The 27,658-nt window shown below is 41.8% G+C and overlaps 1 protein-coding gene across 1 annotated transcript in view; it reads left to right on the top strand.

Moving 5' to 3' along the window:
• The window catches only part of abcb6b (ATP binding cassette subfamily B member 6 (LAN blood group) b), a 48,539-nt gene extending 23,786 nt beyond the window's left edge, over positions 1-24,753 (top strand). The window contains exons 15-19 of the mRNA XM_078262929.1: positions 4,769-4,943; positions 5,143-5,255; positions 6,349-6,443; positions 20,609-20,677; positions 23,999-24,753. Of these exons, the coding sequence (XP_078119055.1) occupies positions 4,769-4,943; positions 5,143-5,255; positions 6,349-6,443; positions 20,609-20,677; positions 23,999-24,113 (567 nt within the window). The 3' untranslated portion in view covers positions 24,114-24,753. The remainder of the gene's footprint in view (positions 1-4,768; positions 4,944-5,142; positions 5,256-6,348; positions 6,444-20,608; positions 20,678-23,998) is intronic.
• Positions 24,754-27,658: the final 2,905 nt, after the last annotated feature.

Genomic DNA, 27,658 nt, shown 5'->3' on the forward strand with positions numbered 1-27,658 from the left:
TTTTAGAGAGTTATTGATCACTGTAATCATTCCTCCTTCCCATACTGGCCATGCAGTAAGTCTAACGCTACCACACTGTAAAGATGCATTCAGATGAAACTAAAATGAGATTCTGAGCCTGAGTTAGCCCAGTCACGTCTTTTATTTAACACTATAGTTGAATTATTTCAAAACGTGTGAGAGAGATATGATCTCAGTCTGTAAATGTTTAGTCACATTTGAAATTGTAAAATTTTTTGCTGGCTTCCTGCCATGCGGGATATCTGCAAAACTGTGTCCAGTTCTTTACTTTGCAACACTTTGTTGCTTAAACAGCAGACACTGTGGACACAGCTCAACCTCTCGAACCTCTTGGGTTTGATTTTGGTCCCTGCATATGGCAGCCACATGTGGTAAAGCTCTGATGAGTCCGACTCTGCTGGCCATAACACTGCAGGCTAATGGGTTACTGAGTGCTGGTGTGAGTCATCTGTGGGTTTTTTTTTCTTCAAGGTGTTCTTCAGATTTAAACATTTTATTTCAAGGGATATAAACAGCAGTTTCTATTTAGGCAAGTTCCTGTTCAGCTATGATGGCAATCACTGCTCATAACTAGGCTACAGTTTTACCTTGTTATTCTGTGACACTCCTTCCTGTTTGTCAGTAAAGAGCCGCCCAAACAGCAAGCATTTATTAAAGCATGAAGGAACGTGTATCAATAACTAAGCTGAACTATTGCAGGCTTAGAGCAGGAGAATTAGACAAAGTTATGAAAAGGATTAGTTTAACAATTTGTCAAATATGTGTATTCATTTTTTGTACTGCGAAGATCAATACCCCTCTCATGTCTGTATGGTAAATATAAAGCTTCAGCAGATGGTTAGGTTATCTTAGCACAAAGACAGGTAACAAGGGGAACCAGCTAGCCTGGCTGTCCAAAGGAAACAAAACCTGCCCATTGGAAACCTTGAACGTGTTCAACCACATCAGACGGCCAAAGTGTTTATAGCTGTTACCTGTGGTGGACTGTAACTAAGGACATTTACTTAAGTACCGTACTTGAGTACAAATTTGAGGTACTTGTACTTTACTTGAGTCTTTTCTTTTCATGCCACTTTCTACTTCTACTCTGCTACATCTCAGAGAGGAATATTGAACTTTGAACAGCTTCAGTTACTAGTTACTTTTTTTTTGCACATAAAACACATGTAGTTTATAAAATACAATTTCTTGGCCCCGTGCAGTGATTTCCTGGAGCTCTGTCATGCTTGACCTGCTCTAATTTTACAACAAAATCTAATCTAAATGTGAATGTCCTACTCAAGTTAAATCAAGTGCTTTTCAGCAGCATACGTAGAAAAAGCTTATTTTTCTTTAAATGGTTTGTTTCGGCAACTCAAAGACCATGGTTAAGGTTATAGAAAGACTGTGGTCTGTATGACAAAGTCTACAATGACTTAAAGCGTGAGAGGAATCTGTGGACTTTTTTTAATAACCATGGTGTACTTTCCATAAGATCATTTCTCAATGCAAATCAAATCAGCTATTCTGATTTCAGCATATCTGAAATAAAAACATGCCAATCTCTAGGTATGGTGAAGGGTATGTGATGATGTGGGGAACTTTATCAGGATGCATAGTATCCTGGATCCATGAAATAACTGGCCTTTAAAAATAATAATCTGCCTGCCTCTATGGGAATTTAACATAGGGGTGTACTTACTTATGCCCCCTGTATTTTAAGGAAGAACATTTATTTATTTACAATACATTATTCATTCACAAAGAAAATTGGTGTCCTTAAAGGTTGGATTTTTCCTCTTTTGTTGAATTAAGGCATTAAGATCAATTTCCAAAAGATGATTTTTTTATTCCTCTTTTTAGTCAACTTTAGCATGGGTGTATTCACTTATGCTGAGCACTGTATATAAACATATGTGGTAGAAAACAGCGGTGATAAAGCATCATCTTACAGATTCGCTGTACTGTTAGTCATTGTATGTGAGGACAGCTGTCTTAAACTGATATTTTCTCTTTTGTTGTGCCGTTGATGTCTCAGTGTAAACATTAAAAAACTTTTTTCCTTTTCCCTCTCCATCTGTCCGTTTCTCTCTTTCTGACATTTGGTGTTGGAGCTCTGTCAACCCGTCTCAATCCGAAACAGATGCTGTGTTGTTCGTCAGTGGAATAAATACCAAAAGTAAACGGCTAACAAATTAAGGGAAAGTGAGTGATTACCAGCCAAACCGAGCTTGTGCAGAAAATGGAACTTGTATTGTTGTGGCTGTGGAGGAAAGCTTTCCACAGGAAACACTCACAGTACTGTACACTGACCAGAGAGTCATGGAAAACCGGAAATTATTTCTGGACAGATCAAGAGCCAGATTCATTATAAAATGCTCAGAAGCTTCTTCTTAAATGGGAGAAACACATTACGACTATTTCACTGATGCAATATGGATTGCAGTGGTGGAAGAAGTATTCCGATCCTTTACTTAAGTAAAAGTACTAATACCACACTGCACTCTGTTACAAGTAGAAGTCCTGCATTGAAAATGTTACTTAAGTAAAAGTATGTAATGTAAGTATCATCAGTAAAATGCACTTACAAGTATTACAAGTAAAAGTACTCAATGCAGAAAAATCCTCACAAAATCCTCAAACTGGAAACGATCCCAACTGTTCTGTCAGTCAACTAAGTGTTTAATCGGCTAATCATTTCAGCTGGACTTGTAGGGCGTTATATTGTTGGGTAGTTTAATTTATAATAAAACATGAATTGTGAATATTTATTTAAATATGGGGTGAGGGGGTTCCTTCTCAGGGCCATCAAGTAAAGGCTTAGTAGTGGTGGGGAGGGGTTGCAGTTCGGTGGGCTGGGGATCTCATCGCTGCTTTTTGCAGATGATGTGGTCCTGATGGCATCATCGGCCTGTGACCTTCAGCACTCACTGGATCGGTTCACAGCCGAGTGTGAAGCGGCTGGGATGAGGATCAGCACCTCTAAATCGGAGGCCATGGTTCTCAGCAGGAAACCGATGGAGTGCGTACTCCAGGTAGGGAATGAGTCCTTACCCCAAGTGAAGGAGCTCAAGTACCTTGGGGTCTTGTTCGTGAGTGAGGGGACAATGGAGCGGGAGATTGGCCGGAGAATCGGCGCAGCAGGGGCGGTTATACATTTACTTTATTGCACAGTGGTGATGAAAAGAGAGCTGAGCCAGAAGGCAAAGCTCTCGATCTACCGGTCAGTTTTCGTTACTACCATCACCTATGGTCACGAAGGTTGGGTCATGACCGAAAGAACGAGATCCAGGGTACAAGCGGCCAAAATGGGTTTCCTCAGGAGGGTGGCTGGCGTCTCCCTTAGAGAGGAGGAGCTCGGAGTAGAGCCGCTGCTCCTTTGCGTTGAAAGGACCCAGTTGAGGTGGTTTGAGCATCTGGTAAGGATGCCCCTGGGCGCCTCCCTAGGGAGGTGTTCCAGGCATGTCCAGCTGGGAGGAGGCCTCGGGGGAGACCCAGGACTAGGTTCAGGGACTATATCTCCACCCTGACCTGGGAACGACTCGGGATCCCCCAGTCAGACATGTGGCCAGGCTAATTTGACTCGGGAAAGTGAAATTTGGGGACCCATGCTCTAGTTGCTGCCCCCGCGACCCGACCCCGGATAAGTGGACGATGGTGGATGGTTTGGTCTATTTTATAAACTACATGTGTTTTGTGTGCAAAAATCCTTATTTGTAAAGTACCTACTAACTAAAGCTGTCAGATGAATGTAGTGGAGTAAAAAGTACAATATTTCCCTCTGACATGTAGTGGAGTAGAAGTAGAGCATGAGAAGATAAGACTCAAGTAGAATACAAGTATCTCAAGTTTGTACTTAAGTACAGAACTTGAGTAAATGTACATTCCACCAATGAGGGTTTGGAACTGGACTGATCAGACAAAGTAGGACTGAGTCCCTTCTAGTCTGGGCCATCTGTTTGTGTCGGTCTGGAGATAAACATGTATGATTAATCTCCACAATCGGACAGTTAATGTTCAGCAGGAGGACTGACCCTAATGTTTCACTTTGTAAAAAAAAAGCAAGGCCCTGCTGATGTTCTCCCGCTCGAAACATGTGCACTATGTTTTCTCTCGCCTCTGTATATAGGCTAATGTAAGTAACATCACTGCTAACAATGCTCCGCCGTGAACTCGTACACTACAAAACAAAAAGATCAGAGGCTCTGCTAGTGATGTTGCTAAAAAACCCAGCACAGTCTATATGGAAATATTTGATATAAATGTTGCTTTAGCCCTTAGAGTTGCATTGCAGATAAGTGCATGTAAGGTGACATTTAAAATAGATGTAGAGAATCAAAAATAAGGTAAGTGGGTAAAACCAGATATGTGAAATCCTGACAGAGAGACAGGGACAGAAATTGGTTCAGGACGTATGCTGTCTATGACCTGGGGCAGCATGCATTATATAGTATAGGATGAATTAAGCCATGCAACATTTATGTATATGTACAGTATGCTCTGTGTGTGTGTGTGTGTGTGTGTGTGTGTGTGTGTGTGAGAAAAGAACAACCTAGTTTAACACAAACGTATACGATTGTATCATGACCAGCAGATCTGAAGATTCCATACACTGAAAACACTTAACTGGTGTTTTCCATTCCACAGGTACAACATGGTCTGTAAATCAGTATAAAGACTTCATGTCGACCTAATTTGAATCCAGGTTAGCAAAATATCTGTATTCGCTTAGTTTTGAAGCTTACAATTGTCTCTTTCTGTGTCCAAGGTGCGTCAGTCTTCTCTGAGGTTTTACATCGGCGTGGTTCCCCAGGACACGGTTCTCTTCAACAACACCATCGGCAACAACATCCGCTACAGCCGAATCACAGCTAGCGACGAGGAGGTGGAGAGAGCTGCCATGGCTGCTGACATACACGCCAGGATACTGGAGCTACCTCAGGGTCAGGCTGGGGTGTGTGAGTGTGTGTCGATGATAATGATGAAAATGCCCATTCTTGTTTGACTTCAATGTTGGATGAAGCAGAACTGTAACAGGGCGTTTGCCGATTTGAATCCTGATGTTGGAAAAATCTGGATGCATGCAGAAAGCGAACGGTGGTGATGGTAATAATGGAGGTGATGGCGTTGTTGTCCAAACAGGATATGACACGGAGGTGGGGGAGCGAGGTCTGAAGCTCAGCGGTGGGGAAAAGCAGAGAGTGGCGATTGCTCGGACCATCCTGAAAGAACCTCGGATCATTCTGCTGGACGAGGTGAGGATATGGGCCAGCATTCATACAGGGTTACAACACCTAAATAGCATGCCTTTTTTAACAACTTGTTCATGTAGACAAGAAGCTCACACACCAGTGGCATTGCTCACACACTTTCCTGCGTAGTTTGTACATGAGCGGTTAAAAAGTATTTTCACTATAGGCCAGCTTGAGGCAGTATCATTCCAGGCCAATTCAGAAATATCTTGAGAACTTTCATTATTGCAGAAATGGAAGATGCTAACACTTGATGAGGTTTCTACATTGTCAATGTTAAGACCAATGTTGAGACTTACTTCGATTCCCGATATACTTCCTCCACCATTCCCTCAATTCCACACTGGGGCAGCTGTGGCTCCTTAGATAGAGTGGGTCTTCTACTAATTACAGGGTTGGTGGTTCAATCCCCAGCTCCTCTTGTACACTTGTCGCAGTGTCCTTGGGCAAGACACACAAGCCAGTCATCCCACACACAAACACACTTGTTAAATTCACAAGTTGTATCTGGTATGGTGGATTAAGGGTGATTGGGACATATGGTAAAATAGGACAGTATAACTATGAAGAGTTTATTTTCTCCCCTGATAAGTGAAACCTCACAATCAAAATTGCATGGCCTCATTGGTGTTACATAACCTAGGTGGGTGGGGCAAGCATCAAACAGGGAGTTTAAACTGAAATGCAGAGGGTAAGGGAAATCAAACTGTTAATTCAATTGTGCAATTATTAGCTTACACTAGTCTAAATCAATAATGAAATGTGCTGTCCCAATCACCTAAATGTTACTGGGTCAGTTTACACAAAAGTGTATGGCACGTCTCTTTGTAATATGATATTACCTTCTTTCCTCCACAAATGGATATGTAACATTAACACCTTCAGTATTACAGAAATCGATCATGTGTTGGGCAAATTATTTAAATTTATGGCAAAAAAAGAGACAAAAGAGACAAAAATCGAAAACTGTCCCACCCTTAATTCACCCTAGTAGCTAAACATTCTCCATAGTGGTGCACATTGCAACAAAAACGTATTATACTACTTATTAATTGCATTATGCTTAATATACTGTGTTTGGTGTTTCTTCCACCAGGCCACTTCTTCACTGGACACCCAGACTGAGAGGAAGATCCAGGCTTCACTGGCTGAGATCTGCACCAACAGGACGACTATAGTGATCGCACACAGGTGACATTACTACCAAGCCGTGTGTTGTATAGCTGGGAAGCTTCCTAATAAGTTCCCTTGTTTTGACTTGAGTGTCAATGCACCGAAGTGCTGCAACTCACTGGATACTGTCTATTATTAGATTAGATTTGATTCAACCTTATTGTCATTGCACAATTCAGTAACTCTGATACAACACACAACACAACGACACGCTCATTTTTCGCCTCTCTTCCAGCATGATGCTATGACTGTTTGTCATCTTATCCACAAATTCCGTCCCTCTCAGCAGCGCTCGAACATAGTTCCAAATTAGTCAGCATCAAAGTTGAAAGAGAGACTAAATAAGTAACAGATATTAAAAAAGAAGTAACCACTGTAACATTATCACTGGCATCCATGCTGCTTTCCACTGTTTACAACGCTGTTTTCCGGTGTGTTCGTTACATCAAACGTAGTCTGGATCAACGGAAGTAGCCTACATTTCCAGGATAATTGCCTGACATTCTGTGTGTGGCTTACGCACCAGATGTCCCTCTACTTCCGCTGTTCACTTTGAGGAAACAACAACAAACATAGAGCTAGCAAGTTACACGCTGAAAAGGATTAGGGTTGGTTTTACCGATAACGGTGCCGATATAAACAATAGTTTTAAAATGGTGCTGGTGCCTAAACGGTGCCTGAACTGATACTTTAAAAAGATTAAAAAATAAAAAATAAAAATAAATAAAAATAAATAAAAATAATATATATATATATATATATATATATAAAAAAAGGAGCACAAAATGGCTTGTTTATTGCTAAGGCGATATGGTCAAAATTAAATGATTCATTAAAAATGTAATAACAATAAATTATAACAATAACTTATTTCACCAGTAGCTAAATTGCTGGTAAACGACAGTAACAACCACTAAATGGGCAAAGAGTATTTTACAATAACTTTGAATGCACCACGCGGCTGGCGAGGCGAGTTACAAGTAAATGCATCGTCTGTGTTGTTTTTCGGACAACGGCAGCTGCAGACTGTCACCGTCATTGTGTTGGAAGCCTCTACAGTGAAATACAGTCACACTTTACACAATTTAACGTTAGCTGTCAGCATTTAAACCAATTTTAATCCAGCTGCTAGCTAACGTTAGGCTAATGTCACCTTCTGTCAAGTGTAACTTGCTATTCGGACCGGTATCTATCCAGTTGTTAAGGCACCGTTGCCGTATTAGCACTGGGTCTCGGTACCCAACCCTAAAAATTACAGGTTTTGAAGAAATTTTGATTTGTGCAACAAGGCAGGCCTGCTTGGTTCTTTCAGGGAATGATTGTAAAGATTTACAAAGAAAATGTGTATGGAATTAACTCTCTAACTGGGACGTTTTGAGACCGATTGGTGGGATTGCTGTGGACGAAGTACACACAGCGATACACTGGTAAGAGCAGCTAATTTAATTATCTTACATTACTGTATTGGGTAATTAGTTAGTTACCTTCATTTAATATTGTATGTAGCGTTTTCTTTTCCAGATCGCAAATGTTCCACCAAAACAAGTTCCTTCCTGAGACTATTTTGCAGAGCCACCGTTACTCAGTCCGGAATTAAAGACAATTATTATTGATTTAAAGAAATGCAAACAACCCAGAGCATTTTTTCCTCCTATCCCAGAATGTATCTGTGCTGTAGCCAAACCTTTTCTCAACAGCGCTGTGGAGGCTCTGTTTTCCCGTGTATGAGGGGCATTTGTTATGGGCAAAAGGTGGTTTAATGTGTTCCTGGACCTGAGTTTTTTATTACTTTGACCCAAGAGTGTACGAACACACATTCTGCTATTACAATGACAGTGTTCTGTTACAATGTGATTACAGTTACGGTGGTAATACAGGAGCAAACTGAAAAGAGAAAAACAAATGTGAGTAAAAGAGATCAAAGGAAAAGAACGGGTGATGGATGAGGTGAAAGGAAAACAGGATTAGAGCAGACACAAAGAGAGGGATGGAGAGATTAAATGAAAAGCTGATTGGAGGATATGAGATGACACATAATGACAGGTCAACAAAAGTAAAAGAAACAGATGTCTGGTTATTCATCAGTCTGAGTGATATTGAAAAAGACATGAAAGGCTCTGACACTCGCAGACATTAAAATGCATCAGGAGTGAAGTAGCCTGTGGTGCTGATTCCTGATACAGTTTTTATCATTTCCTCTGTGTTCTACATCAAACAACAATGGATTATTTTGTTCTTGTTCCATAACAAACATGGTTTCCATTGTACAGAAGAAGATTGACGCAATTGGTCAAAAGGGCAAAAGTTAACTGTGTATTTGAATGTTGGGAAACAATCCGATCGCAATTGTTTTGTGGTTAGTATCCTAGAATCTACTCAACAATCGCTTCATTCACTTAGATGACGTGAGAGTAGGAAGATAAAAGTAGAGGCTCCATATAGGACAGGAGGATTGTCTCAAGGTCGGTTCACACAGATACATCTTCAAGAAGGAAAACTGAAACAATTTATGATACAAATTAAAACAGATAAGAGAGGCTTTGTTCAGAGTTTGTACAGAATGGAATGTAACATTTTCACAACGTATTCTCCACTGTTGTTGTCATCCGCCAACGCATTCTCGTGAATGGGTTCGAATGATATCGTACAAAAATTTACGCACACCAATTCGTATGCAACCCGTTCTCACTCCGAACTCGTAAAATACGGACGCTTGGCAGTGGCTGTCAGCGTCAGCTATGACGCAAAAAAGCACCCTTCAGCGTATGCATGGAATGCAATGGGCAGAGCAGCAGCTACGCGGCGCTGTAAGATGACGTAGTATTAAGAGCGGCAACGGTAGTGAGTAGTATTAAAGCCTGCAATTCCGCGAAGGGAGGGTAGTTGGGGAGGTGGATGGGTCAAACAACACAAGACTTTCACCTCGGAGACCGGGGTTTGTGTCCCGCGTGTCACTTTTCCTAAACCCAACTGTCGCTTTCTTCTTTTCCTAAACCCAACTCTCCCTTTCTACTTTTCCTAAACCCAACTGTCCCGTTCTTCATTTCCTAAACCCAACTGTCCCATTCTTCTTTTCCTGAACCCAACTGTCCCGTTCTTGTCCCGTTCTTCATTTCCTAAACCCAACTGTCCCGTTCTTGTCCCGTTCTTCATTTCCTAAACCCAACTGTCCCATTCTTCTTTTCCTGAACCCAACTGTCCCGTTCTTGTCCCGTTCTTCATTTCCTAAACCCAACTGTCCCGTTCTTGTCCCGTTCTTCATTTCCTAAACCCAACTGTCCCGTTCTTGTCCCGTTCTTCATTTCCTAAACCCAACTGTCCCGTTCTTGTCCTGTTCTTCATTTCCTAAACCCAACTGTCCCGTTCTTGTCCCGCGTGTCACGGAAACGTACCTTTTATAAGCCCATGCACAATTTCTTTCCTTAACCTACCTAACTGTTAAAAGTGACGCCAATCGTAGTCCCGACCAAGCGCGTTTAGATATGACGATTAAGGAGAGTATCAAGGCACCTGACCAACCGTCCGTATTTTACGTGATGGGAGTGAGAATGTGTTGTTGTATGATATACTACGTAATAAGGCGCCCGCCGGCTGGTCACATGACACCGGGTAGTTGAGTTTAGCTGACAAAAGGTGAGCATCATGCGGCGACGACTGTTAAGTTTAGGCACCAAAGCTAGTTAGATTATGGTTTGAGTTTAAACTCTGTTCTCCTTAAGTAGTACTCTGGCGACACAAACACCTGTTTCCTGGGTGAAAGTCTTGTGTTTTTTCCTTAACTTCGTCCAGGACATGAACTCCGCTCCCCCACTTGAAAGCCCTGTGTTTAAGGACACAAACATTCACCCCAACTTCCTCTCTACGAAGACCTTTACGCTCTTATACAGCAGCAATCACTGAGGTACTGAGGTACAGCAAAAAATATGTGGAATACATACGAATTACGGTGCTTTACTTTTCATAGCGATATGTACGAATGCTTCATGAGAACAGCCTGTATCCACTAATTAAAACAGATGTGAGAGACTTTGTTCAGAGTTTGTACAGAATGGAATGCAACAGATTCACAACATTGCATTTTCCACCACTGTTATTATCCGCAGTGGGGGGGAAAAATAGAGTAAAATCACTTAGCACCAAAAGTGAGTTGAGTCAAATTGAACCATGCTGTCGAAACGGGGCATTAGTGTTTTTATACAGTAATATTATTGATGCATTTTTACCCATTGCACACGCATGTGAGTGTGCACAACTATGCAAACTGACCCATGCATACAAACATTGTTTACAGATGTTATCTGTAACTAATCATCTGTGTCTAGTACTGAAACCAGCTGAGCTTTAAGCTCTTTTTTATTTATGATCTTCCTTTCTTAATTAATTGTACGGTGCTCATTCTCTTAGACCTTACACTGACCAGCAGTCTTTGATCCACCAGCTTCTTAATCTTTCAATAGCAGCAACAGATGGAGTCTGTGCATAGGATCAGGACTGTTTATTTACTTCATCATTTGGGCCTTAAATTCAATTAAAACCACACACAATCACAACAGACAGGTCATGAATTCACTCTGAAGGGTGAGCTGAAATCTCTCTTTAATCAACTTCAGTTATTGCACAGAGGGAATGTTTCCCAATCTCTTGAACATGGTAGCAATCTGCTGATAAAACTGAGCCATGAACGTCTCACCTTGCCATTTACAGTATTTAGGTGGTAGTGACTTGCAATGACTTGGTGAAACACTTAAAGGATGGGTAAACCTAAGTATGTTGTATTATACTGGCATAAGGTTTCATGGTTTTAAAGACCTTTCTTTACCTTTCTTTAACTTGGATTAATTCCAGCACGCTCTAATGAAATTCTATTGTCTTAAAAACACTTGAAAACAAAAGTCAAAGTGTGTTTCGCTACAAAAGTAGCAGAGGAGATCCTATTTGTAGTTTGAAAAAATACAACTTTATGCATATTGTGTCTGAAAACACGACAACGACACACATCGGATTGAAGCATCGGAGGTTATACTGAAAAAGAGCTCAGGGTATCTTATAAAAAACTGAATAAATGAACGTAAACTACTTAATTTTTTGGGACTGTGAACTTAGTTCAAAAGTCATTAATGTAAAATAAAATAAACTCTGAAGGTGAACAAGTTCAATTTAATGTGTGTGAACTTTGAGCTAGCTTTTGTTAAGTGTGAACACTTAACAGTGGTGGAAAAAGTATTCAGATCCTTAACTTAAGTAAAAGTGCTAATACCTCACTGTAAAAATACTCTGGTACAAGTAAAAGTCCATCCATCGTCTTCATCCATCTTCGTCCGCTTATCTGGTATCGGGTCGCGGGGGGAGCAGCTCCAGCAGGGGACCGCAAACTTCCCTTTCCCGAGCCACATTAACCAGCTCCGACTGGGGGATCCCGAGGCGTTCCCAGGCCAGGTTGGAGATATAATCCCTCCACCTAGTCCTGGGTCTTCCCCGAGGTCTCCTCCCAGCTGGACGTGCCTGGAACACCTCCCTAAGGAGGCGCCAAGGGGGGCATCCTTACCAGATGTCCGAACCACCTCAACCGGCTCCTTTCGACGGAAAGAAGCAGCGGCTCTACTCCGAGTTCCTCACGGATGACTGCCCTTCTCACCCTATCTCTAAGGGAGACGCCAGCCACCCTCCTGAGGAAACCCATTTTGGCCACTTGTACCCTGGAAGTAAAAGTCCTGTATTAAAAATGTTACTTAACTAAAAAGTATCATCAGGAAAATGAATTTAAAGTATTAAAAGTAAAAGCAGGGCTCAACGCTAACTTTTTAAAGTGGTTGCCGGCTTGGCAACCAGGCATCAGGGGTGATCGCGCGTTTACTTCCCCCGCCAGGAACCAAGACACCGCTTGATTACATTAGACTCAAGTGGGTAGTAGGTCAAGTGGTAGCCTGATGCGCGGTCTCCTCGTGACAGTCTAACTACCATGTAGCAACATTCACTTCTAACATTTAACTTAACATAACTACCAAGATAACATTACGTGTATTTGTATGTGATATAATACTTTCCCCTTGGTAATGTAGCCTATGAATTTCCATGAACACAATTCTAAAATGCACAAGACCTAAAGGCTTCTGGGATCGGTTGATAACTCAAACTTGTCGAGAACCTAGACACCCGTTTGATTACATAGACTCATGCATTAGGCACGGTTACGGTCTTGTTCAGTAGCCTGGTGCACGGTCTCCTGGTGACAGCCTACCTACCATGTAGCAACATTCACTTCTCTAACATTTAACTTAAAATAACTACCAAGATAACATGATGTGTATTTGTATGTGATGTACTTCCCCATCGATAATGTGTGAATTGCCATGAACACAATCATCTAAGATGCACTGGAAACAAGGCTTGGTTAATAACTCAAACTTGCCGAGAACCAAGACACCGCTTGATTACATTAGACTCGAGTGGTTGCACGGTTATTACATTCGGTCTCATTCAGTAGCCCATTTCCTGATTGATTCTACCACCACTCCAGTGGAGCTGCTAATAAGCTACATTACTACACACACAGTAGCAGAAGACTACCAGCTACACACAACGGCACGAATGAGGTAAAAAAACAGGAGTGAGTTGGTTCATTGACGTATGGCACTCGATTCTCCCGGTTCACTGACCCAAGTCGGGTTAATTAACCGGCTCTTCGGTCAGTTCATCAACACTAGTCTGTTTTGTTTTTCCAACAACAGTGACCATAATGCTAGTTTGTGTCTTTTAGCTCATAGCTTTAGCGGTAGACTGTTGTAAGTCCTGCTGTTGTAATCCTCTACAGTGAAATACAATCACACGTTTACACTGTTTAGCTGTCAGCATTTTAACCGTGTTTAATCCAGTTACTAGTGTAGCTAACGGTAGACTAACGTTACCTGCTGTGTAACGTATTATTAGTGTTTAGTAGCGTGACATGCAGCGATGCTTCTGTTGCCTCTAACGTCTGGTGCGGAGCATCAGAGAGCAACCAGACATTTAAGTGGCACCGTAATGAGGCACCGAAATCCGCGTTGCTATTCCGTCCGGTGCCATATTAGCACCGGATTTTAACATGCGCCGTTAACGTGAACAGAAAAATGCGTTTCCTGTATCTTTTCACGGCAAACGCATGAGTGTGGAGAGCAGTCGCACAACAGCTGAAATGTGTTGCGCACAAACTTAATGTTTAAACTTTATGGAGACAACCAAATAAAACATTGACTTCTTCTGAAATAAGATTTTCCAGTTTTGTAAGTTTTGATTTGTTTTTGTATACAAAAAACCACACAAATATTGAACAGGTGGTTGCCAAAGGGGGCAACAAGAGGCCATGAAACAGTTGCCAATTGACTCAATCTGGTTGCCAAGGGCAACCGTTACTGTCGAGCCCTGTAAAAGTAACGATGATCAATGCAGAAAAATCCTCACATTTTACAAACTGGAAAATGATCAACAGTTCAATCATTTCAACTGGACTTGTAGGCTGCTATATTGTTGGGTAGTTTTGAACAGTAGTGTCAAGTCAAGATGTTTTAATTTAGATTAAAGCTATAGTGCGTAGTTTCTGTCTCCCCCATGAGGAATTCTAAGTAATGACAACAAAACTGTCGGCGCATCCACATGATACAAGCCTTCCATGACTGCACACACCTCCCCCCCACCCCTCCTCCGCGCAGTTGCTAGTAGCCAAGGAGGACACGGAGGATTCAAAAAAACATGATTGACTCTTCAGAAGAGGTCATTATCTTTACTCGATTTTCTGCGCGCGAAAGTCGCCGGACGACACCAGTTCCCGAACATTCAGGTAGCCATACTGAGAAATACAGAGAGTTGTGTGGAGCTGGAACTTTAATTTATAATAAAACATTGTATTTTATAGACTACATATGTTTTGTGTGCAAAAATCTTAATTTATAAAGTATCTAGTAACTCAGTCAGATTAATGTGGTGGAGTAAGAAGTACAATATTGAAATGTTGTGGAGTAGTAGTAGAAAGTGGCATGAAAAGAAAAGACTCACGTAAAGTACAGTACAAGTAGCTCAAAGTTGTACTTAAGAACAGTACTTGAGCAAATGTACTTAGTTACGTTCCACCACTGACTGGATTTGTGTCATAAACATTTACGTCTTGCTTAGAAAGATGGTAACATGAGTTGATTTTATCCTTCACTGCATCACAGACGAGGAGAAGATATGCAGTATAAAGTTTATCCTGAACCTGACCTTAAAAACAGGACATGAACTATATACCCAGAGTATTCTGCCTGCATGTAAACACACTGGGTGTTTTCCTCCTGCTGTAAGGCCTGAATGAGTGGATAAAAAAAACGTTGACGTCTGCAGTCTCTAGGGAGAGATATTTCTACCTTTGACCGAAGTTTTCTATCAAATATTGAAGGTGGACGTCCAAAGATAGCCTTGATGACATTAAAGCAGAGTGGTAGGTCTGCTGAAGCTTAAAGTGACACTGAGCAGTTTGGAAAGGCATGAGCTCTCTTTGGTGGCAGGACCATTTTTTTTGTTCTGCGCAGTGTCGTGTGCAAGGGTATAATTTCCACTGGGGGGTGAGGGCGACACGTCCCCCTCACTTTTCAATTACCTCTTTTTAGTTTCACATCAGATTTGTACATTTATCTCAAGCATTTTTATTTCTTAAAGAAAAACACTGAACATCACACATCCATGGAACACACATTGGAAATAATTCTCGGCTCTCCATTGGGTCACATCACAAAGTTGAGTCCGGAGCTGAGGGCCAGTTAGATCACTGTGTCTTTAATTAGACTCTCATTAGAGATTAGGTCATAAATATTAACTTTTAATAATTTACAGACAAGTTCATACAGAGTCCTCCCAACACTCAGCTGTGTGTGTGTGTGTGTGTGTGTGTGTGTGTGTGTGTGCGTGTGCACGTGCGTGTGTGCGTGTGCGTGTGTGTGTGTGTGTGTGTTTGTGTTGGTTTGTGATAACAGAACTGAAGCATGAGTGTGTTTGTGTGTTTCTGTTAGTGATTACTGAGGAATGACATTGCATTTTACTTTTATAAGACAGCTGAACATATTTAACATCTAACCACACGTTACGACTCCCTCCCTCCCTCTCTTTCTGCAGCATGTGTCTCCCTCTTTTCCCATTTCCTCATCTTATCCCCCTCTTCCCGACCTCTGGCACCTCTGGAATTACTATCTTCCTTCCTCTGAAGTGATGGGAAGACGTTAGTTGGCACCGTTGTGGCACTTCACAAATACTGTGTGTTTTAAGAGTATTTCTGGTTCATTACAGCTTGGATCCTGTGTTCCTAGCCCTGGCCATTGCATCTGTTGTTCATAATTGGGGCGGCAGTAGCTCAGCCCACAGGGACTTGGCTTGGGAACCGGAGGGTCGCCGATTCAAGTTTCTGGTTCAAGTCCTGGGCACTGCCATGGCGCCCTTGAGCAAACTGAACTTAAAGCTACATTGTTTAAGAATGTCTCCCATCTAGCAGTGAAATTGTATATGACCACCAACTGAATATTACTTTCTAGCCCCTCCCATTAGCTCTTAGTATCTCCATCGTTTACACGCAGCTGTTCTAGCCACTCCAATATTACCTTTGGTCTTGTTGCTTTGCCTGTCGCGTTGTCGTTTTAATTCTCTTTTTCGCTTCCCTGGCGAGTAATCTCCCCCTGGCATTCGTCACGGTGCGAGGTGCCACTGAGTGTAAAAGGGCGAAAGGCGGAGGTATGTCCCTCTTTGGCTAATGTATTTTAAAGATGGAGGCGCAACATGCCGGCTGTCATTCGAGCGACTCAAGATTCTAAATGGCAGATGCTACGCTTACGAGAATACTTTGGTTAGTTGGTGGAAGTAATTACACATGAATGAGCACATATTTGTGAAAGAACAAAGGGGTTTTTGCTAAAAATCAACTCAAAATTACACAATGTAGGTTTAAACAAGACTTTATTCTTAATTCGTCACATACACACAGTAGAATGTAGTGAAATTGTATTACTGCATTTAAGGGGAACTATTATATAGCTTTTTCAGGTTCATACTTGTATTTTCTGTTTGTACTAGGACATGTTTACATGCTTTAATGTTCAAAAAACACTTTATCTCTCTCATACTGCCCATGGCTGCTGCACCTGTATTCACCCTCTGTATGAGACGCTTTGTTGGAGCTCCTGTCTCTTTGTTCCCTCCTCCCGAAAAAGCCCGGTCTGCTCTGATTGGCCAGCGTGTTTCCTGGAATCTCCGCTGTGCTCCAGTTTTGTTTCACTTGGCTCTGTTGTTTTGCTTTGTGCTGTGTCTTGTCTTGTGCTAAGTTCTTCATTGTGCTTTGTTTTGTTGCTATTTTTTCTGCTTCTGTGCTGTTTTGTGCCAAGTTTTGTTTTGCTTGTGTTGTCTTTCTTTTTGTTTCTTTGTATTTTAAAAAGCATTTTTTAACATCGAGAACAGGGGACTACAGATGAAAACTAGCCTTTTGGCTAATTCTTGCATTTTTAACCCATGCACTGTCCCCTTTCATAAATAAACTGAATTTAATTGAATAGTAGCAGCTGCAGCTACTGCAACGGAGTATATAGCAGGACTTTGTACCGTGAAAAATCATAAATATAGGCTTCTAAACCAAATACTACACAACCGGACATGTCCCAGCAGTAAAGTGACCCGAAATTGGGGAGAAATGACCAGCACTGGCCTTCAAGATTACAGCTATCTGCCAAATCATCAACTATCAGCCTGTGGGAAAGCACAGCAGCACAAATATCAGACTTAATGACCTCAGCCCTACAAGAACTAGAGGAGAGTGATTAGGCAAGGTGTGATTTCTGTTTGTTTGTTTGTTTTGTTTTTCTTGAGACCGCAGAGGGTGGGGGGTGGGCGAGGGTTTTTGTTTTTGTGTAATTTGTGTTTCTCTGTTCTGTGCACCATCCGACGTTACCTGTCATACATTGTGGAATGTGTTTTGTATGTCTGAACGCTATAAATAGTGCTAATAAAAAATGTATCACAAAAGATAAGGGCTTCTGAACCAAAAACTACCCAATCGGACATGTTTCAGCAGTGATGTGACCCGAAATTGGGGAGAATCTTTTACTGCCGTTAGCATGTAGCTACTATAGTTAGCAGTGGACACTAATAGAGTGTAGCAGCAATTTCTACAGTCAAAAATCACAGCTAAAGGCTTTAAAACCAAATACTACATAACTGTAAATGTTTCGGGAGTAATGTGACGTGGAATTGGGGGAAATTTAACAACATTGGCAGCCAAGATGACATCCTTTACTGCCGTTAGCATGTAGCTACATGCAACAATATTAACACCGCAATAGCTCCAGTCCTGCCTGGCTGGATCAGATGACCAATCATAGAAGGCCGGAGAAGGCTGGCTTGGAGTTGCGTAACACTTAGCCGAGTAGAAAAAACTGTTGAAACCGGAGCGTTCAGAATAGTTGGAAATCTGAACGTTTTAGCTCACGGGATTTCTCTACAATACGTTTACCTCATTATGTAAAGTTTTGGCCACGTTTAGCATTCAAATCCGACATTATAACATTGTAGACATGACAGAAAATACGGAAAAGCTTAAAATGTCCACTGTAACCCATCCCAAGTATAGGAGCAGTGGACAGCTATACAGGATCTGGGGGAGCAACTTGCGGTTCAGTGTCTTGCTCAGGAACACTTTAACATGTGGCCAAAGGAGCCTGAGCTCGAACTGCCAATCTTGTGGTTGAGGGGCGACCACGCTACCTCTGAGCCACAAGGTACCAAACCCCAAACTGCTCGAGGGTGCCTGTCATGGGCAGCATCGTACACTCTGACATCTCTCCATTAGTGCATGTATAGGTCCTTGGCATGTGTGTGTATTTTAGGCCTGTGTGTAATAACTAAGAGAGTGAAAAATGGAATTTTCCTCATGGGACCAATAAAGTATGTCTTAATCTTAATATTAAAGTGCTCATATTATGCTTTTTGGGCTTTTTTCCATTTCCTTTATTGTGTTATATATCTTTTTTGTGCACGTTTACAAAGTGAAAAAGCCCAAAGTCCACCCCAAAGGGACTTACCATCTCCAACAGAAAACACTGTTCACCAACTGCTCCAAACAGCTCTATTGTAGTCCAGCCTTTACTTCCGTGGCGAATGTGAGTCACTTTGTAACACGTTATAATGCTCGCCTAGCTGCTAGCATGGCACACCCTCATACTCTGATTCTGACTGGCTAGCAGTCCTTACCTAGCTACTGAGCATGTGCGCCTCCCAACAAAGATGGAACAGAAGTGAGATGTCTCACTTTGTAGCTAAAACAGAGAGCTCAACACAGGGTGAAAAGAGGAGGACACATCTCAAAATGAAGCATTTGCATCAAATGGCAATTGTCATTGTCATTAGATAGCTGCATGCAGTATGGACGCTACTGTAAAGCTACTCAAGATGGGCTTTTCTCATGGTCAATCCGTGGTTGATCACATGATGAATAAGTGTGACCCTGATCTCATCAGAGATGGCTCTCCTTCCTCTTCTTCCCTCCTCCTCCTCCTCGTTGTAGTCCCCCTGTCTGTCCCTCCTCCTCCCTTGCTCTCTGTCTATTGTTGGCATCCATTGTTCAAAAACAGGTAATCTGACCTTTGACCTCTGTATAGACCTATACTAAAGCAGTGATTGGTTAGTTTTCAGTTATGACATAATGTGTTTGCACATGTGATCATAGACTGTATATAGAATGGAGCTATGTTTTTTTCAAGGTGGACCCAATTTTGTTAGTCTAAGTGACTGATGGGAACAACAATCTTTGACATTGGTCCAGTATTAACATAGACAGTATATAGAATGGACCAACAGATCCCGTTGCTCTGGATGGAGACCAGTGAAGGCTATTAGAAGCTCTTTTCCGGTGAGTGCCGAGCGTTACTGCGCAGCCTCCAACTGAGAGAGACGACGTAAATGTGACGTGAGCAACCTGTCTGAAAGTTGTAAGTCTTCTGGTAGCTGTGCCAAGAGAAATCTCAATCATTCTGAATCTTGCAGAGACAGAGAGCGTAGGTATATGTAAGGAGATAACATGGACACAGGCTAATTATTGCTAACTAAAATGCTAGTTAACATTAGTAATTAAACTTAAACAGCTAATGTGAGTCGAAACTGCCTGCGAGCTTCTCCTGTACTATACGGTAATTCCTCTACTATGTGACAGTAAGTCGCTTGGTTATGACACAATCGTTAGCCTATTTTTACAAAAACGTCTGCTACGGAGCCATAATGTGAGATACAAGGTAATGGAGCCTTTTATACATTGTCGTGTTTCTTTAGAAATAAACAATGGACAAATAGAGTCTTTAAACGCTTCAGATGTAAAGTTATTCGCTGTCAAAGTGACGTCAAAATGAACGGCAGTCAATGGAATGCTAACGGGGGGTGAGTGCTTGTTAGCATCAAAATGGCGCCAAAGGATCTACGCGTTGTGAGGAGAAGCTTACCCCCTTGCATGTGATGAGTGTGTGTGTGCCCTGGTAAATAAGTGTAGCATTTTGATTGGTTGTGTTTAGAAAAGGAAAGCAAGTCACTTCCTGTTAGATTTTGATGTCTTAGGTAGAGAATTCTGTGTAGTGTTTTTGAAAAAAGTGTTTTATGCAATTGAAAACTGAGTGAAAGGCTGAGAAATAGCTTATGGATTTGGAGATTTGCTGTGGAATTTAGCACTATGAGTGAGAGGTTTCAAAAATCGTGTGACATGAAAAGATTTAGTGTGTAAGCAGTTGAAAAAAACTGTAATACAATTATGAACCTGAAAATGAGCATAATATGAGCACTTTAATAACATTGTAATTCATTTTGCAATCTCGGAACGCAGCTACATCACGGAGGAGTCCAAGAAACCCAAACAGTCACACGTTCATACGGATTATAAACAAACCTCCAGCTTAGTCAAACTTATACAAAAGTGGAAACGAAGCTGACCAGACCTGGTTCCATTTTGGCGTACTTACTGTTGTTATGGGCACACTAGGGTTTGGCGATAGGTTATGTCAAAACTTTCCAACTGGTCACTGTCACCCCCACCAAACTAAAACGCAAACTCTTGGACACTGGCTTTTTATTTCATGCCTAATAGATAACAATATAAAACAGCCTACATGATTATGAGTAAATTAAAGAGGAATAATGTTTGATGTCTGATGTTGCAGGTTGTCCACCATTGTCGGAGCAAACCAGATCCTGGTGGTTCACAACGGACAGATAGCAGAGAGAGGAAGGTACGGTTGTGTTTTGGGGATGTCATCAGGACATTTTTAACAGCCACTGATGCGTGCCAGTGTGCGTGTGCGTGCCTGTGTGACACACCTCAATGATTGTGTGTGTCCTAAGTGCTTGCAAATTTGTTATCTGTAGATCAAAACCTTAGAGTGGGTTTTTGTGTGTGACCCTAAACCCCCTCTGCTATCCTTCTAAGCCCCAGAGGCTGTGATGGACCACAAAACACACACACACACACACACACACACACACACACACACACACACACACACACACACACACACACACACACACACACACGCACACACACACACACACACACACACACACACACACGGTGGAGTGGACACTTCCGATGCATATAGTCCATTGATATAGGAGCTGATAATGAAGACTTCAACACACTGAGGTCACTTTCACACACACACACACACACACACACACACACACACACACACACACACACACACACACACACACACACACACACACACACACACACGGTGGAGTGGACACTTCCGATGCATATAGTCCATTGATATAGGAGCTGATAATGAAGACTTCAACACACTGAGGTCACTTTCACACACACACACACACACACACACACACACACACACACACACACACACACACACACACACACACACACACACACACACACACACACACACACACACACACACACACACACACACACACAGGCAGTGGCAAGCAAGAGGCAATCTCACTCTCTAATGTTTAACTTCTGATAAACATAGATCATCCAGCTGAATGTATTGTCCATAATAACACTTAGGTATCGATTAGAACACACCTGATGGATGAGTTGGTCACATACAGGGCTGTGGTGCAGGGACTTTGGTTTCCCCTGCAGGCATGTGTGGGGAACACCAACCAAAAAGCATTCATCTTTTGATTGACTCTGTAATGTAAACACAAGACAGGTCCATTCAACCTCCGGTGTCAGAATACACACAATTTCCTCCCACAAAGTGTGAGAGTGTATCATGAAACAGAGACAGGAAGAGGCATCATCCCGTCCTCAGGCTGTCCCTGTGCTTAACATTCTTTACAAGGACTACATCCACGCTAAGATGGCTAATTCTGAAAACGCTGTCCATGTTTTATTACAACATGCGTCCAAACTAATGTTTTTAGGTGGTTTTGTAAGGATCTTCGTCGACTCTAAAACATCTTTTGGCTATTGTCTTCGAGCAAACATCTGTTAAGGAGTGGGACAGGCACAGCCCATTTACCCTGTTAGGTCTCAGGTGGTTTACTTGGTTCAGTCTTCTCTTGCTCTTTTTTATTCGAGCCAAACTCTTGTTTAATTTTATTTAAATAGTTTGTTTTTTTGGGGGGTGGTTTTTGCCATTTGTTGAAAAAGAGTAAATGCGCTAAATCTGATTGGAAGGCGCCTTCGTCGAAAACGTTTTGACATAGCGAACATTTAACTCATATGACTCAGCTGTTTTTTCTCTGTCTGCATCTTCCCTGTGTCTTCATCTGCAGACAGCATGACACATGGCCAATACTAGCTGACATAAAAGAGCAATTAAAACTCACTAACGAATAAACCAAGTTCCTAAAGACCTCCCCCCATTTTTGTGACATTTCATAAACATCTGGCAGTGCAGAGTTAGACCGAACTGAGCTCTACTTGAGGCTAGCGACTCCAGGCTACATTAGCTGCCACTAGCATTACACAGCTGAATCTCATAGTTTGTACTCGGAAGTCCGAAAACAAGCCTCCCCTGACCTCGGATTTCCGAGCTCGGAACTCAGACAACCACTGAGTACCCCGAGCTAAAAATCCAAAATGGCTGCCCCGTGCATCAACAGTTGTGAAAGCTGTAGTAACATACAGTTATAAGCACTTCTGTCTCATTTGTGTCTCACTAAATCAGTCGTACAGACAGCGCTGTCCATCTTCTATCTGTGGACATGTTATTACGCTGTTTGTATGCACAAAAAACAGCATAATGCAATGTTATAAACTGGCCTTGCTAACAATGGCTAGAGCTAATGAAAACATTGAAAATACGACTTGTAAATGGAACGTGTTCAACTCGGGTTTGACCTCATTCCCAGCTTCGGCTTCCCGAGTTCCGAGGTAAATGGAGCACACTATCAGAAAACAAATTGTCAGTAATCAAGTTGCATTGTGGGTAGTATAGGCGCCAGGTTTTAACAAGAAAGAAGAATGTGTGGTAACAGAAAATAGGTTATCTCTGGTTCTGCTGCATCAGTTATGATACGTTTTTTTGGGTCTGACAATGTTATTGGAGTTCTGTGTTAAATCAGTGGAGTGCTCCTTTGTGATCAGATGAGCCTTAGCATCATTTTCTCTTTTTCCTCTTCTGCTTTCTTTATTTTTCTGTCCTCAGGTTGACCTCTTGACCTCCTCTTCCACTCTCTCTGCCCATGCTTCTCTTTATTTCCCCTCCTTGTTTCTCATTCTTTCTCCGCATTTCTGCTTGTCTCTGTTTCCTCTGCATCAACCTGTTCTTACCCTTGCTCCCTCTATCTTGCTCAGTTTGTCTGTATCCTTATTTCTGAGCATCTCTCTCTCTCTCTCTCTCTCTCTCTCTCTCTCTCTCCCCGTCTGGCAGTCCAGACAGTGACACACTTCTGGTTTTACTAATTCATAGTAAAGTTGGTTAAAGTCTGGAGGAGGATTTTATACAGCTCAACTTTGTTTTTAAAGCCGCTCTGGTGTCACAAGACATTACGAGTGACACACCTTCTCTCCTGTCTGCTCTCCTCTGACTTTAATTTCTATTCTTTTGTTTAAAAAAAAAAGTTCCCTTTTTTTTTTTTTTTTTTATCATTTTGTACCTCACCATAGCAGGTAACATTTTGTATTGGCAATGAACAGCTGACACGTACAATAAAAACATTTCCTTTTTTATGTTTAATAAAAAAAAAAAAAAAGCATGCAGCCCTGACAGCACTGACAAAAAGTCTGACATTTTGGATGTCCAAGTTGGGTTATTTGCTCTCACTTGCTCTTTTATTTTTATTTTTTTATTCAATCTGGAAGACAAATATTAAACACAAAACTTTGAAGGCTGCAGCTTTATCAGCACATGGGCAGAGGTTTGAGCTCTCCTGAGTGTTTTTTTCATTTTTATCCACATTTGAAATGTGTGCATCAGAATGGAAATACCAGAAACTTGAGGGGGACAACAGTTTCTAAATATTGCATTTTTTTAGACAGTCAGAGAAGAGTTACTGAGCCTTGTTTGATGATGTAGTTTTTGGTTAAGTTTGTTAGTTCCTTATCTCATCTCATCCCATTTTCTCCTTCTGTTCAGACATGACGAGCTGTTGGTCCGGGGAGGTCTGTACGCTGCCATGTGGATGAAACAGCAGAAAAGTCACAACATGCAAACAGAAACAGAGACAAACGACCAGACTCAAGACACTTGACATTGAACTGAGTGTGACATTTTTTTATTCGATACTCACCACATCATTTTTGGTACATCTGATGTATTGTAATCTTGTGTATCTGCAGCTACAGTACAACTGAAGTCTGGATAAAGTGAAACCCTGCAGAAGGTTATGACATTAACACACATTAACATCTGCTGTCAAGGTTCATACCAGCAGAAGCTATATCCAACACATTCTCACTCTCCCATCGCGTAAAATACGGACGCTTGGTCATGGGTTTGTTATTCACGCGAAAAGTGTCCTTAAGTGTCGGGACTCTTGGCGTCACTTTTGAAGCTCTGTTACGGCACAACAACGGGACAGTTAGGTTTAGGAAAAGATTGTGGTTGAATAGGGTTATAAAATGTACGTTTCAGTGACACTCGGTACAAGAACGGGCCAAGAACGGGACAGTTAAGTTTAGGAAAAGATCGTGAGTGGGGTTATAAAATGTACGTTTCGTGGACGGGTTAGCTCAGTTGGTAGAGCAGGCGCACAAATATATAGAGGTTTACTCCTCGACGCAGCGGCCGTGGGTTGGACTCCGACCTGCGGCCCTTTGCTGCATGTCATTCCCCCCTCTCTCTCCCCCTTTCCATGTCTTCAGCTGTCCCGTGGAAATAAAGCCCTAAAAATGCCCCAAAAAAATCATCTTTATAAAAGACACGAACCCCGGCCTCCTGGGTGAAAGTCCTGTGTTGTTTGACCCATCCACCACCCCAACCAACGTCCTTTCCAAATACTTCGGTCTTTCATACTACTCGCTACCGTTGTCGTTCTTAATACTACGTCATCTTACCGCGCTGCCCGGTGCATTCAATACACACGCTGAAGGGTGATTTTTGCGTTGTATCTGACGCTGAGAGCCTAAGCGTCAGTATTTTACGAGTTGGGAGTAAGAACGAGTATTACTCTCATTGACTGCAGATGGGAGCATCAACATACCTACATCTGGGGCTTTAAACTACTGCTGCTATTACTTTCCTTTCCCAGGGCCGTAGTCAGCCTAGTGGAAGGGAGGGGGGGTTCTTTTGTAAACAACCTTTTTGCACTTTTTCCCTCATTTTGTATTTAATTATTATCATTTTGCTGACTTTTTTATGCACTCATTTGTGCTGGTGTCTTCTGGTATCTTAACAAGCACGCTTTTTGATGCACCGAAAATGTTTTCTACAAAGTTGTCAAATTGCTTACAAAGGTCATGTACCACACACACACACACACACACACACACACACACACAAACACACACAGTTCACAAGTTTAAAGACCACACTATCAAACGTGTTTATTACAACAAGAACAAAACTAGTCCACAAAAAAACTGACTTAAATTGTGGACATTTGGCAGTGGGGGGGTTGTTCAAACCACCCGAACACCCCACCCCCCATCTACGGACCTGTTTCTTGTCGGTGGCGCTGGTTGACAAGTGTAGAACTGCTATGACAACGGCCAAATAGTTTGCAAGTGTGTTGAATCTCCAGCCTGCAAAACATGAGAGTGAGAAAGGTACGAGCCAGTTTCACGCAGCATTACATTCGTCCCGTTAACATGCTCTGCTGATGCCAAAATGTTGCATATGAATGCAGTTACAGTTGGAGTTGCAGAAAAACGACGAGCTAACAACCATAGCGGCAATGCCGTAATGAACAATGGGAAGAGTTTACTAAAATGTCAAGGTGAACGCTTCCCTGCAGCAGAAGAAGCTGGAAGTGGTCACGTATTCTGCTCCTGGAGATTCCACCCGAGTCAATAAAAGCAGAGGCGATTATGTTACTGAGATTGTTTTGGTGAAAACATCCTGGCAGGGCTGAAAGTGCCGGTGTCAAAGGTTACTGTTTAGAGTAAAACTATATCAGCCGCCTGAGGGCCAGAAAGAGGAAGACAGATGGAGAGGGTGTTGTTGGTTGAACTGTGTGTTAGCAATAAAAGCCTCTGAAACAACAACTGTGTCACAGCCTTTCTCTGTAATTTGATATTTCACTTTTAAGGGCTCTACATCAGGAACTGTATGAGATGCCCCTGTCACTCTAAGAAATAAATCCTTAAAATAGAAGAAAGAAGTTCTGGCAGCTAATTACCTGCCCTGTAATTAATAACGGAAATTTTGTGTTTAGCTATAGTTAAAATACAGAACATTTAATCTTATTTAACATTCTCTCAGACAAGACGAAGCTGCTCAGTTAGTAAAGTTCTGAAAAGAAAACCGATCTTTAATTCATTTAAAGCCTTTTTAAAGACACTTTTTGTTTACGCTTTTGAAGCTTTTCTCAATGCTTTATGCTTTTGGCGCCTTTTTACACTTTGACAACACTGTTTTTGACACTTTCAATGTATTTTTTTTACGCTGGGATGCTTTTTAACGCTTTGACGTTTTTTTTCAATGCTTTGAACACTTTTTTTTGTGCTTTTGAATACATACACATATATATATATATATATATATATACACTAATAGCATTTTTAGATATCTTCTTGAATTCTCCTTTTAAAAGTGCAAAATGTAATACTGACAGCTAGTGTTACTGCTAGTGCTAGTGTTAGTACAAATTCAAAATACTTGGAGAGAGTCGTCTCCCCTGCCCCCTCCTCCTCAGACATGAAGTTCACGGAGGTTGCCAGGCTGAGACCGCAGCATCCACAACAATGTTGCTAGACGCTTGCCTCACATAGCCAGACATTACTTCACAGCACAGCGGCGTAACGTTAGCTAACGTTAGATGCTGGCTATATTGACAGTCATAGAAGCCCATGCTCATGCAGCATTCTGTACCCAACGGACAAACACACTTTATCGGCTTAGAAATACTGTAGGAACCGCTAAAAACACAACAACCTCACTGTCCTCTCCACCCGACGTACATACTCACTTTCTAGGCTTAGAATTACTGTAGGAACCGCTAAAACTAAGACTACCTTGCTGTCCTCTCCACCCGACTGAACACACTTTATTGGCTTAGAATTACGGCAACAATAGCTAAACACACTGCAAACTCAAGGTCCTCTCTTCCTGATTTACAGCCCCCTCTCTTGGCTTAAAATAACTCACGTTGACGGCTATGGCTGCTGAACAGGCAACGTTACACGTTGTAAACAGCCGTGGCCCGCCTGCCTGGTCCTCCGGTAACGTTAGCAGGGTTAGCGTTCTTTTAAGTCGGGTAGAATGCATCTCCGTTGATATATCTGGCAACCCGTCCTGGCTGACAAACTGGGCAGTTGATAACAACACACAGGCCAAAACACAAACTAATGTTAACAAATTATGTCACGGAACGGAAATTTCAAAAGGAGAAAATAATGGCATTAGCATTGTTGTCAGAAAAGATGGTATTTCAACTTAGCATGTTTCCTTAATATCTGATGACGCATTGGGGTCATTTTTGGATTTATTACAGTAAATACTTATATTACATATTGGACCTTTAAGGGTTTTTGCATATAACCTGATCCCCATGTGTTTCCTATCAAAATGTTTAGAACAAACTCAGTTTTCTGTACAGTGACGCCCAAAATTGTTCCAGAGCAACGTATAAAGAGA

This window comes from Sander vitreus, chromosome 11 (genome assembly GCF_031162955.1).
Source record: "Sander vitreus isolate 19-12246 chromosome 11, sanVit1, whole genome shotgun sequence".
Classification (NCBI taxonomy): Eukaryota; Metazoa; Chordata; class Actinopteri; order Perciformes; family Percidae; genus Sander; species Sander vitreus.